A 14549-nucleotide genomic window follows, 5' to 3' on the forward strand; every position below is an offset into this window, starting at 1 on the left:
CATATGGTGTCGTTTTCACTTTTTTTCTTTCAAATCACACTTCACTCTCCTCACTCCCTGTCAGTGTATGGGGGCTGACCTCTTGTCAATGAGTCTACTGCTCTCCTCTCATGCACGTCAGCCTCTACTACACTACATTATGTCTAGCAGAGCAGGGCTGTACTATGACTGCTGTTTGATCTGCAAGAATAACTCTGCCTATACGTCCAGTCCCTCTGAGCTAGGGGCTAATCAATCATTGTGATTGGCTGACTAGCTGACTGACTGACTGTAGCCAGGATCAATGTGTCCCATGCACACTGACTGCCTCGGATACACACGGGACAGCATACTGTAGCAGCCGGGGATCACCGTACACATACGGACATGCTTGATAAAGACGAGAGATAGACCGAGAGAGAGCGAGAGAGAGGAAAAAGCGAGGGAGAGTTAGAGTCAGGGGGTCAGAGAGGAAGGCCTAGACATGTTATACACATTGATGATAAAAGGAGATGTACAGTGACTTTAGAAAGTATTCATATCCCTTGACATAATCCACATTTTGTTGTGTTACAGCCTGAATTCAAAATGGATGAAATATGTTTTTCTCACCCATCTACATGCAATACCACATAATAATAAAGTGAAAACATGTTTTTAGAATTGTTTTCAAATGTATTGAAAATGAAATAGAGAAATATCTCAATAACATAAGTATTAACACTACTGAGTAAATACTTTAGATGCACCTTTGACAGTGATTACCGCTGTGAGTCTTATTTGGTAAGTCTCTAAGAGCTTTCCACACCTGGATTGTATTATATTTTTGCCTATTATTCCTTTTAGAATTCTGTCAAGTTGACTGTTGATTAGACACCCATTTTCAAGTCTTCCCATACATTTTTAAGCCAATTTAAACTACCTGTCCATTTTTTGAACACCTACTCATTCAAGGGTTTTTCTTTATTTTTACTATTTTATACATTGTTGACAAATAGTGAAGACATCAAAACTATGAAATAACACATATGGAATAATCTAGTAACCAAAAAAGTGTTAAACAAATCAAAATATATTTTAGATTTGAGATTCTTCAAATAGCCACCCTTTCCCTTGATGACAGCTTTGCACACTCTTGTCATTCTCTCAACCAGCTTCACCTGGAATGCTTTTCCAACAGTCTTGAAGGAGTTCCCACATATGCTGAGTACTTGTTAGCTGCTTTTCCTTCACTCTGCGCTCCGACTCATCCCAAACCATCTCAATTTGGATGAGGTAGGGGGATTGTGGAGGCCAGGTCATCTGATGCAGCACTTCATCACTCTCCTTCTTGGTCAAATAGCCCTTAACTAGCCTGGAGGTGTGTTGGGTCATCGTCCTGTTGAAAAACAAAGGATAGTCCCACTAAGCTCAAACCAGATGGGATGCCGTATCGCTGCAGAATGTTGTGGTAGCCATGCTGGTTAAGTGTGCCTCGAAATCTAAATAATCACACACAGTGTCACCAGCAAAGCACCCCCACACCATAACACCTCCTCTTCCATGCTTTATGTTTGGAAATACACATGCAGAGATCATCCGTTCACCCACACCGCGTCTCTCAAAGACTCGGCGGTTGGAACCAAAAATATCCAATTTGGTCTAATGTCCATTGATCGTGTTTCTTGGACCAAGCATCTTCTTCTTATTGGTGTCCTTTAGTAGTGGTTTCATTGCAGCAATTTCACCATGAAGGTCTGATTCACAGTCTCCTCTGAACAGTTGATTTTGAAATGTATCTGTTACACTGTGAAGCATTTATTTGGGCTGCAATTTCTGAGGCTAGTAACTCTAACGAACTTATCTCTGCAGCAGAGGCAACTCTGGGACCTCCATTCCAGTGGCGGTCCTCATGAGAGCCAGTTTCATCATAGTGCTTGATGGTTTTTGTGACTACACTTGAAGAAAATGTAAAAGTTCTTGAAATGTTCCATATTGACTGACCGTCATGTCTTAAAGTAATGATGGACTGTCGTTTCTCTTTGCTTGTTTGAGCTGTTTTTGCCATAGTATGGACTTGGTCTTTTACCAAATAGTGCTATCTTCTGTATACCCCCCTACGTTGTCACAACACAACTGATTGGCTCAAACACATGAAGAAGGAAAGAAATTCCACAAATTAACTTTTAAGAAGGCACACCTGTTAATTGAAATGCATTCCAGGTGACGACCTCATGAAGCTGGCTGAGAGAATGCCAAGAGTGTGCAAAGCTGTCTTCAAGGCAAATGGTGGCTATTTGAAGAATCTCACATATATGTTGATTTGTTTAACACTTTTTTGGTTACTACATGTGTTATTTCATAGCTTTGATGTCTTGACTATTATTCTACAATGAAGAAAATATTAAAAATAAAGAAAAACCCTTGAATGAGTAGGTGTTCTAAAACTTTTGACCGATACTGTAAGTCAAAACTTTAACTAGGCCACTCAGGAACATTCAATGTGGTCTTGGTAAGCAACTTCAGTATAGATTTGACCCTTTTTTAAGGTTATTGTCCTGCTTTTGGAAAGCAGACAGGTTTTTCTCTAGGACTTTGCCAGTGCTTATAGATGTTTCTTTTTATCCTAAAAAACTCCCTAGTCCTTGCCGATGACCAGCATATCCAAAACATGATTTATCCTAAAAAACTCCCTAGTCCTTGCCGATGACCAGCATATCCAAAACATGATTTATCCTAAAAAACTCCCTAGTCCTTGCCGATAACAAGCATACCCATAACATGATGCAGCCACCACCATGCTTGAAAATATGAAGAGTGGTACTCAGTAATGTGTTGTATTGGATTTTTCCCCGAACATTAACACCTTGTATTCAGGAAAAAAAAGTTAACATTTTCTTTGCCAATTTTTTTGCAGTATAACTAAAGTGCCTTGTTCCAAACAGGATGCATGTTTTGGGATATTATATATATTCTGTACAGATATTATATTCATTCTTTTCACTCTGCCATTTAAGTTAGTATTGTGGGGTAACTACAATGTTGTTGATAAACCCTTCATTTTCTCATATCACAGCCATTAAACTCTGTAACTGTTTTAGTCACCATTTGCCTCAAGGTGAAATCCCTGAGCGGTTTGCTTCATCTCTGGCAACTGTTAGGAAGGACGCCTGTATCTTTGTAGTGACTAGGTGTATTGATACACCATCCAAAGTGTAATAAATAACTTCACCATGCACAAAGGGATATTCAATGTCCTTTTTTCTTTTTTCTTTTACCCATCTTCCAATAGGTGCCCTACTTTGTGAGACATTGGAAAACCTGCCTGGTCTTTGTGGTTCAATTTGTAATATACAGTTTTGTCACGGTTGTTGGGATAAATGGACCAAGGCGCAGCGTGATTCGAGTTCCACATCTTTTATTAGTGAGACTTAAACAAAACAATAAACAAACAAACAATGACCGTGAAGTAACAGAGCGCACATCAGCACTCAACAAAACAATATCCCACAACCCAGGTGGGAACAATGGAGAACTTAAGTATGATCCCCAATTAAAGACAACGAACATCAGCTGCCTCTAATTGGGAACCATACCAAGAGCACCAACATAGAAATGAAAAGACTAGAACACCCCCTAGTCACGCCCTGACCTACAACACCATAGAGAACCAAGGGCTCTCTATGTTCAGGGCATGACAAGTTTATACCGTATACCGGAGTATTGCCCCAGCCTAGTTTTTAACGTTCCTTTCTGTTCCTTTTTAAACCTCTGAAATCGATTACTTTACCAGTCAGTGCAGATAGAGCAGCTTGCTATGGAGCAGGCAAGCTATAGCCTAGTTGTTTACATGCGCGATGGACAGACAAGTGTAGGGTGCGAGATGTGACTGAAATTTTGCAGGTGGGGAGAAAGCGAGAGAGGGTGGAGGAGAAGGATTGGCTTACTGCTCTAGGCATCTTTTTAGGACATGCATTATCCTAATTAGGCCCACAGAATACCTACGGAGGTGCGGCTTTCATGGAGGAACTTTGAATGTCTTTGAACGTCTGAGAGTTTGCTTAATGTTGGACCAGAGCTAGCTAGCTAACAACCTTGTGTGTGCAGAGTGGCACCAGAAATAAAAACGCGTCTTACCTTTTTGTAGTTAATAAATCAAATGTGAAACTTGATAACCTCAGTATCCTTAACTAGCATTGAAAAGGCTAATCTTCTCTAATTAAAAATCTCTCCCTAATTTCTGAATCACGGTTGTAACGTCAGTATGCTACAGTAGCCTATGCTTCAGAGGGGGAGGGGCAGGTAGCCGACACACGCACACACTGGCAGAGATTTTCAGCTGGCAGGCAGATACTGGAATAAGTTTCTGAGTGACAGTGAGTGCATTGCATAGGTGCTTTGTTGCGTTTTTTGTGGGACTGAAAAAAATGTCCAAAACGTAAAATAACATTATTAACCGGTTCCTATGCTTTTAAAATAGCGGTTCTGTTCTGGAACAGTATATATGACTGTCGTTCCTGGTTCTGTTCCCTGAACCAGTTCCAACCCCTGGTTATAAATAATATTTTTTTAGTCAGTGAATACGGACCTGTGTGACTCAGAGGACACCACCACCACACGGGCTGGGGCAGAGCATCGCAGCACTTCCTGTAGACACTGCACCAACAGGAAGTGACCTTGGTGGCAGATCTGCCAGGCCATCCTCCGTCAGATGCCAGGGCTGGGTACACACCGCTGCGTTACATATCAGGATGTGGAGTGGCCTACGGGGAGAGGAGAGGGACATACAGAGCAATGATACATTGAGGGCCAGTATTACAAGGTATAGGCACTGGGCCTATTCTCCATACTGTAACCAGAGATCTAGGGAAAAGGGAACAGTGGTGGAGAGGGAAAGGAGCAGAGAGGGAAAGAGAGGAGGGAAGGAAAGGAGGGAAGGAGAGAGGGGTGCTATTTCTGTGTGCAGCTGCTAGGCCTCAGTAGGCCAAGACAGAGACATGGTATTAGTGATCTGACAGGGTATTACTGACCCTCTATACAGTATTAGTGATACGGTATAGAGGGCTTCCTCTCTTACTCCCCCATGGTCTGACTGATAATGAATACATTTCGACACCAGCCAACAGAAACAACCAACACCTTGAATAGTCATCATATCAACCTCAGAGAGAGAAAAAATCTAATACATACTCACACACACACTTCCATACAATCAAACTCACCATATACACATACACATCGCATCTGGGAATGTGTCTTTCGGGCCTCCCCCTCTTGTGTGTGTGTGTGTGCTGTGTGAGCAAGTGAAGATTGCCGTGTCGGCCTGAGCGGTGAGAGATCCTTGTCGGTGACAGCGTCGCTCCAGCGAGCTCGAAACCACAGTAACACAGTCGAACAATCCAAACACACCCTACCAATTTTTAATTTCTTCCATTAGAATTCATTATGAGGCCCAGGGCAGTTTGTGTACCCTGTGTTTAAGACTGCCTGCTGGATTAATTAAAAACTGGATGCTGGAAAATTAATGTGTGAATTGTTATCCCTGGCTCTAATGAGTCTTCCCCATAACGCTGTTAGAGAGGACTGGAGTGAACGTTCACCTTCAGGCCTCCAAACACACACGCACACATACATGCACGCACACAGGGTTCATTACTGAGAGTCACACTCACGCCACACTAACTACCGAATGCCTACGTATGCAAATCATACACTTCATAAATACTACATACTGTACTTTCTATATATCATTAGAAAATTATGAACCCAGAGTTTTTAAACACAAATGAAGTCATCTTTAGATTAAACTCCAAATCCACTGCCTGAAATGTAACCAGCGTCGCTGCCTTAAAAGTCAAGCCTTAAATTCAAACTTTTATAACAGAGCCAGAGAACAGGTTGGTGGTAAATAAGAAGGCAGTGTTCCTCTCTGTTTAATAAAGCATGAAGTTCAGAGCCCTGGCCTCTGTTCCTCTGTATCACCACAGCCAGGAAACATTGGCTCTGACTGCTGCTGCTGCAGCCTGGGAATTCCACAGTCACCTTGGAAAGGAAGTTTTCCTGTCTTAACTGTTCAAATCAAATTGTATTTGTCACATGCTTCGTAAACAACAGGTGTAGACTAACAGTGAAATGCTAACTTACGGGCCATTCCCAAAAATGCAAAGAAAAAAAAGAAAAATTGTCGAAAAATATAAAGAATTATAACAAGGAATAAGTAGAACAAAATAACAAAGAATAAATACACACTTAATGTGTTGTGAAATGTGTTATGAAATGTAATGTCATGTAATATTTTTAATTGTACATAACTGCCTTAATGTTGCTGCCGTGGCAGCAGCTAATGGGGATCCTTAATAAATACAAATACAATACACAATGAGTAATGATAACGTCGCTATATACACAAGGTACAAGTCAATACAGAATTTATGATTGAGGTAATTTATGATTGAGGTAATGATTGAGGTAATTGAGGTACTTATGTACAGTACCAGTCAAAAATTTGGACACACTTACTCATTCAAGGGTTTTTCTTTATTTTTACTATTTTCTACATTGTAGAATCTACATTGTAGAATATGGAATCATGAAGTAACCAAAAAAGTGTTAAAGAAATCAAAATATATTTTTTTATTTGAGATTCTTCAAAGTAGCCACCCTTTGCCTTGATGACAGCTTTACACACTCTTGGCATTCTCTCAACCAGCTTCATGAGGTAGTCACCTGGAATGCAATTGAATGAACAGATGTGCCTTTTTCAAAGTTAATTTGTGGAATTTCTTTCATTTTTAATGCATTTCAGCCAATCAGTTGTGTTGTGACAAGGTAGGAGTGGTATACAGAAGACAACCCTCTTTGGTAAAAGACTAAGTCCTTATTATGGCAAAAACAGCTCAAATAAGCAAAGATAAGTTACAGTGCATCATTACTTTAAGACATGACAGTCAGTCAATCAGGACATTTTCAAGAACTTTGAAAGTTTGTTCAAGTGCAGTCGCAAAAACCATGAAGCGCAATGATGAAACTGGCTCTCATGAGGACCGCCACAGGAAAGGTTGACCAGAGTTACCTCTGCTGCAGAGGATAAGTTCATTAGAGTTACCTGCACCTCAGATTGCAGCCCAAATAAATGCTTCAGAGTTCAAGTAACAGACATCTCAACATCAACTGTTCAGAAGAGACTGCGTGAGGCTTTCATGGTCAAATTGCTGCAATGAAACCACTACTAAAGGACACCAATAATAAGAAGAGACTTGCTTGAGCCAAGAAACACGAGCAACAGACATTAGACTGGTGGAAATTTGGCCAAATTTGAGATTTTTGGTTCCAGCCGCCGTGTCTTTGTGAAACGCAGAGTAGGTGAACGGATGATCTCTGCATGTGTGGTTCCCACCGTGAAGCATGGAGGAGGAGCTGTGATGGTGTGGGGGTGCTTTGCTGGTGACACTGTCTGTGATTTATTTAGAATTCAAGGCACACTTTACCAGCATGGCTACCACAGCATTCTGCAGCAATACGCCATCCCACCATTTTCCTGTTTTTCAACAGGAAAATGACCGAACACACCTCCAGGCTGTGTAAGGGCTATTTGACTAAGAAGGAGAGTGATGGAATGCTGCATCAGATAACCTGGCCTCCACAACCCCCCAACCTCAACCAAATTGAGATGGTTTGGGATGAGTTGGACCACAGTGTGAAGGGAAAGCAGCCAACAAGTGCTCAACATATGTGGGAACTCCTTCAAGACTGTTGGAAAAGCATTCCAGTTTAAGCTGGTTGAGAGAATGCCAAAAGTGTGCAAAGCTGTCATCAAGTCAAAAGGTGGATACTTTGAAGAATCTAAAATATAAAATATATTTTGATTTGTTTAACACTTTTTTTGGTTGCTACATGATTCCATATGTGTTATTTCATAGTTTTGATGTCTTCCCTATTATTCTACAATGTAGGAAATAGTAAAAATAAAGAAAAACCCTTGAATGAGTAAGTATGTCCAAACTTTTGACTGGTACTGTATATATAGGTAGGGATAAAGTGACTAGGCAACGGGATAGATAATAAACAGTAACAGCTGCATATGTGATGAGTCAAAAGAGATATTAGTACAAAAAAGGTTATTGCAGATATTCCGGGTAGCTATTGGTTAACTATTTAGAAGTCTTATAGCTTGGGGGTAGATGATGTTCAGGCTCCTGTTGGTTCCATACATGGTGCATCGGTTCCGCTTGCTATGCTGTTGCAGAGAGAACAGTCTATGACTTGGGTGTCTGGAGTCTTTGACAATTTTTAGGGCATTCCTCTGACACCACCTGGTCTAGATGTCCTGGCTGGCAGGGAGCTCGGTCCCAGTGATGTACTGGGCCATACGCATTACTCTCTGTAGCGCCTTGCGGTCAGATGCCAAACAATTCCCATACCAAGCAGTGATGCAGCCAGTCAAGATTCTCTGAATGGTGCAGCTGTAGAACTTTTTGAGGATCTGAGGGCCCATGCTGAATCTTTTCAGCCTCCTGAGGGGGAAGAGGTGTTGTCGTGCCCTCTTCACGACTGTGTTGATGTGTGTGGACCATGATAGTTCCTTAGTGATGTGGACACCGAGGAACTTGAAGCTCTTGACCTGTTCCACAACAGCCCCGTCGATGTGGATGGGGCGTACTCGGCTCTCCGTTTCCTGTTGTCCTGGCACCATACTGCTATGTCTCTGACTTCCTTCCTGTAAGCTGTCTCATCGTCGTCGGTGATTAAGTCTACCACCGTCATGTCGTCTGCAAACTTAATGATGGTGAGTCGTGCGCCCTCACGGAGTCGTGGGTAAACAGGGAGCATAGGAGGGGACTAAGCAGGTACCACTGAGGGGCCCCCGTGTTGAGGGTCAATATGGTGGATGATTTGTTGCCTACCCTCACCACCTGGGGGCAGCCATTCAGGGAGTCCAGGATTCAGTTGCAGAAGGAGGTGTTTAATCCCAGTGTCCTTAGCTTAGTGATGAGCTTGGAGGGCACAATGGTGTTGAACGCTGAGCTGTAGTCAATGAACATATCAAACTTTATTCATCATATGCGCCGAATACAACAAGTGTAGACCATATCGTGGAATGCTTACATTAGAACAGCATTCTCACGTAGGTGTTCCTTTTGTCCGGGTGGGAAAGGGCAGTGTGGAGTACAATAGAGATTGCATCATCTGTGGATCTGTTAGTGCGGTATGCAAATTGGAGTGGATCCAGGATGTCTGGGATGATGGTGTTGATGTAAGCCATGACCAGCCTTTCAAAGGATTTCATGGCTACAGATGTAAGTGCTACGGGGCAATAGTCATTTAGACTGTGTCATGACTGTCCTGTGAGGATCAGAATGGGCCAGATCAGATGGGTGGGTGACAGTAACCAGGCCTCTCTCTCTCTCTGACAGAGGGGAGAGATGAGTACAACAGAGATTGCGTCATCTGTGGATCTGTTAGGGCGGTATACAAATCTGATGGGAGAGAGGGGGAGCTGCTGGATGGTCGACCGTACACACTCGGTCGTAAATTTAAGCAGGAGAGAACTCTCTCTCTCTGCTCTTTAGTAGCAACCTAAGGAATATATTTGTTCAGACACTTTTGCCCACCCAAAACGCTAACGTCCAAAAGTGGATAACGGAACAATAATTCTAACATAGGGGATGTGGGAAATTGTCAGTGGGGAGAAGTAGAAAATGAATGTAACTTGGAAAGGATACCCCTTAATCTGTCAAGTTTTCATCCAATATGATGTGAATACAATGTGAAAAATGATGAAAGTATTTTAAGATTAGAAAACTAAAATCACATTCCAATGAGATAATTGTTTTTGATATCCTTTGCACAGTTACTAGCCACGCCCCGAGTGAGGTCAGAGAGCTTGTCAGCATGACAAAATGACCCTTTTTACCAAGAGTACATAAAGGCTTGGAAAAGGAATCAACCTTCAGACCAGAAAAGTGTTATGTTGGAAATGGTTAAAGCTTTGAACCTCAAAACGAGGTGAAGAAATAAACTCACCTTCCTTTAGATCAGAGAGATGAAGAGCTGCAGCTCATGTCCATCATGGTCCGAATCCTGAATACCAACATGAGGAGGAAGAGGCGAGAAGCTCACCTCAGATAATCACTGGGACAGCTGATTAGCTGTCTTACGTCAGATAATCTAAACCACTATCCTACTATCACCAATGGGAACCGTCAACATGACTGGTTATCTTCCAGAGTAAACAACAGTAGAGGACGGGAAAGGGGAGACCCCTTTCGGACAATCAGAGCCTTACAAGCATGCCGCTGAATTGCCAAACAAACATTCTTCTGAAGGACGGCTAGTTCAGACAGAGAAACAGCGAACGGCATTCAAACACGTAAATACAATCATGATTTTTTATTCCAAACGGGCGGCGGTTCATGTGCAAGGTATATGATTAATGTGAGGACAGTCCTAGAATGTATCCATGATAAATGTCCTTTTTCTCTCTCTCTCTGTCTCCCCCTCTCCACCTCAGTGTAATAAACGGTCATATTTTGTCAGTCCACTATAGAACTTTGTCTCATGTAAAGGGTGTATGTGTATTCTGTTACTTTTTAGTTAGTTATTAAATAAATCATTAAATCAATGTGTATTACTGAATAATGAGCAAAGCTGGGGGTTTTGCAGATTGAAGAAGGTTACGATGTTCAGAATGAGAATTGATAAGAGGTTATGATTAATATGTTGACTGTTTTATGGATGTTATAGGTGAATTCGAGAGAAGGTAACGCTCTAAACAACTTATTCCGTGGTGCCCCAAATCCTAATGAGTTAATTGTTACATGATTGATTTAAAATCGGGTAACAATTAAACATAGTTAGTGGATTAAATTAATAACAGTCATCAGATTAATGACCGTAATGTCGCGACAACACTTTACCTTGGCATTCTTGGGGTCAGGGACTATGGTGGTCTGCATGAAACATGTGGGTATTACAGACTGGGTCAGGGAGAGGTTGAAAATGTCAGTGAGACACTTGCCAGCTGGTCAGAGCATTCTCAGAGTATGCATCCTGGTAATCCATCTGGTCTGGCGACCTTGTAAATATTAACCTTTTTAAAGGTCTTGCTCACATTGAATACAGAGAGTGTGATCACACAGTCGTCCGGAACAGCTGGTGCTCTCTCATGCATAGTTCAGTGTTGCTAGCCTCAAAGTGCGAATAGTAGGTATTTAGATCGTCTGGTAGACTTGCGTAACTGGACAGCTCGTGGCTGGGTTTCCCTTTGTAACCCGTGACAGTTTGCAAGCCCTGTCACATCCGATGAGTGTCAGAGCTGGTGTAGTAGGATTCGATCTTGGTCCTGTATTGATACTTTGCTCGTTTGATGGTTCGTCGGAGGGCATAGCGGGATTTCTTATAATCGTAAGGATTGAAAGCGGCAGCTCTAGCCTTTAGCTCAGTGCCGATGTTGCCTGTAATCAATGGCTTTTGGTTAGGATATGTACGTACGGTCACTGTGAGGACGTCGTCAATGCATTTATTAATGAAGCCAATGACTGATGTGGTCAACTCCTCAATGCCATCGGATGAATCCAGGAACATATTCCAGTCTGTGCTTGCGAAACGTAAGTCTGTAGCTTAGACTCTGCTTCATCGGACCACTTCCGCATTGAGTGTGTCACTGGTACTTCCTGTTTGAGTTTTTGCTTGTAAGCAGGAATCAGGAGGATAAAGTTATGGTCAGATTTGCCAAATGGAGGGCGAGGGAAAGTTTTGTATGCATCTCTGTGTATGGAGTAAAGGTGATCTAGAGGGGTTTTTTGCCTGTAGTTGCACAGCTGACATGCTGGTATAAATTAGGTAAAATGGATTTCCGTTTTCCTGCAGTGAAGTCACCAGCCACTAGGAACACTGCTTCTGGGTGAGCATTTTCTTGTTTGCTTATGGCAATATACAGCTCTTTGAGTGCGGACTTAGTGCCAACATTGGTTTGTGCTGTAAATATAGAGCTATGAAAAATATAGATGAAAACTCTTGGTAAATAGTGTGGACTACAATTTATCATGAGGTATTCTAACTCAGGCAAGCATAACCTTGAGACACACCAGTTGTTGTTAACAAAGAGACATACCCCCCGGAGTTTGCCCGATGCAGCCATTCTGTCCTGCCGATGTATAGAAAATCCAGCTAGATTTATATTTATCATGTCCTTGTTCAGCACAACTCAGAGAAATATAGGATATTACAGTTCTTCAGATCACATTGACAGGATAGTATCGAATCGAGCTCATACAGTTTATTCTCCAGTGATTCTCCACGTTCGCCAATAGAAGAGGGTAGAGGTGATTTATCACTCTCTGACATAGCCTCGTCAGGTATCCAGAACATGTGACTTGGGCTGATGCCAAACCCTTCCAGTGCCTCTCACTTTATAGCGTTGTCTCCTCCAAATGTTGAGGATTTGGACCTGGTCCATGATAATCAATATATTTTGCCTCCGACTCATTGAAGTAGAAGTCCTCATCCAAATGGAGGTTAGTGATAGCTGATCCAATGTCCAGAAGCTATTTTCGGTCATAGGAAACGACGGCAAAAACAATACGTACAAAAAAAGTTAAGATCTGCGCCAAAAAAATACACAAAATTGCACAATTGGTCAGGAGCCCCATACCTCCGTTTTTTAAAGAGCAGTTAAGGCGAGACCACTGGTCCTTATTGTGTATCTCTCAGTGGTCAGGGCCCCTCATCCTCAGAAGAGCAGACATCAGTTCCTAGCGCAGGGTCTCATCTTCATAACCACAGCCCTAATGAAGGTCTTTAATGGGCCTACTGCTGGCCCTAACTGCTATCTTAGCTCTTGTCAAGTGGGGGTGTTAAGTACCAAAGAGGGAGAGATGAGTGAATTGTTTAATGTAACTAGCCCCCTCTGGCCTGACCTCTGACCTCTATGATAACCTGCCTGAAGGAGGTGATTGGCTCTGGGTGCAGCTAGGCTCTGTCCAATGGTCATTAGGTCTTTATTGGCCATACCGGGACAGGAACTGGTACAGAAAAAGGAACAAACCAGTTGAAATGTGTGTAAGTGGTCACGATACCAGAATTTTGACTTTGATACAGATGCTAGGTTTAGTATCCCGATTCTCGATACCATCACAATTCTCAATAAAAAAATGAAACCAAAATGATACCACGGCAAAAAAAGGCATACAGTAAAACTTCAATTAAACGCAGTCTCAAATAGCCGCCTGTCCCTTTTAATAGCTGGGCAATGGCACACATTTCAGGAAATAAACGCCTGTTTCAAATAAACGCTGGGTCTAAATGAATTGTTTATGAGGTTACCATTAATTACCATGAACTGGTTACGAGGTTTAATGTTTGATTTGTTACATTAAATAATTCAGTAATGACTCTAAAAAATTACACTAATCATACATTTTTATCGCCAGTAAGAAACTGCTAGCCATTGGCTGCTAACAGCTGAGAACTGCTAGCTAACAGGCAAGCACAAAAAATAGTCAACAACTTTGGGAGTACAGAACCCTAGAAATGGCAGCACTTACTTTCACCCTCTAGTGGCGAAAGTAAGGACTACAGAAAATACACAGACAGCGTGGAATATTTGTCAAGGATTATTATTTTTTTTATTTATTTTTTTCCGGCATACTAAGACAAAATAAATGTGACACAATGTGTAAATGATAACACAGTGCATGGAATGAAGAAATTGATTAAAATGCTGTAAGTGAATGCTGGAATTAAACAATTAAACATGCAAATGAGCAAAAGCTATGTGCATTAAGGAAATAGAAGCCTGTTTCTAATAAGTCCCTGTTGTGTTCAGTGATTTAAACAAATAAACGCCCGGGCTATTAATTTAGGTTTTACAGTATTAGCCAAAGTCACAGAACGGTACTTGAACTTTAACTCATTGGATTTTTTTACATCAATATTTTTCAGAGACAGCCATGTACAACTTAATGAATCAATTAAATAAATCATAGAATAACCTTGACTTTGTTTATACCAATCTAACTACATAACAACATAACGTTAATAATTTATTTGAATGGTAAATCAAGATGTATGGTAAATCAAGATGTAGCCTAGGCCTACTCACTATATACAGGTGACGGCATATTCAATAGGAGTGTGTGAATGCACTGAGTTATTGAGCTAATTAGTGGCTGATTTCATGGGGCTACAGATGACAAACAATCCCTTCCATTTGGGACAGCTTGAGTGGGGAGCTAACATGATGCTGCCAAGGATAAGGCTAAGTTGAGCTGGCACAGTGCTTTCGTGCTATAAAGGGGACATCAGATGTGATGATAGACAGACTTGATCCGTGAGACAGATAATTCTGAAAGTAACAAAAATCCTAGTACCGAACCGTTTTTCATGTTCTAGTATCAAAAAAGTACAGACGTTTTGGTGTACCGTGCAACACTAGAGTGTATTGTGTGTGTGTGTGCATATGTGTAGATGCAAAGGGCAATAAGGTATCCCCAAAAAATTTACCAATAAAAAAGGGAAAAAAACTAAATAATGTAACTTTCGTCTCTCTGTGTTTCATAATTGTCCTTCAATTCGAAAAAGGCTGAATGTGC

The 14549-nt window shown here is 41.5% G+C and overlaps 1 protein-coding gene across 1 annotated transcript in view; it reads right to left on the minus strand.

Annotated features, from left to right (window-relative positions):
• The window catches only part of LOC115151360 (WW domain-containing oxidoreductase-like), a 265138-nt gene that overhangs the window by 179172 nt on the left and 71417 nt on the right, over positions 1–14549 (minus strand). The window contains exon 4 of the mRNA XM_029695274.1: positions 4547–4721. Coding sequence (XP_029551134.1) covers positions 4547–4659 — 113 coding nt within the window. The 5' untranslated portion in view covers positions 4660–4721. The remainder of the gene's footprint in view (positions 1–4546; positions 4722–14549) is intronic.

Source organism: Salmo trutta, chromosome 17 (genome assembly GCF_901001165.1).
Source record: "Salmo trutta chromosome 17, fSalTru1.1, whole genome shotgun sequence".
NCBI lineage: Eukaryota > Metazoa > Chordata > Actinopteri > Salmoniformes > Salmonidae > Salmo > Salmo trutta.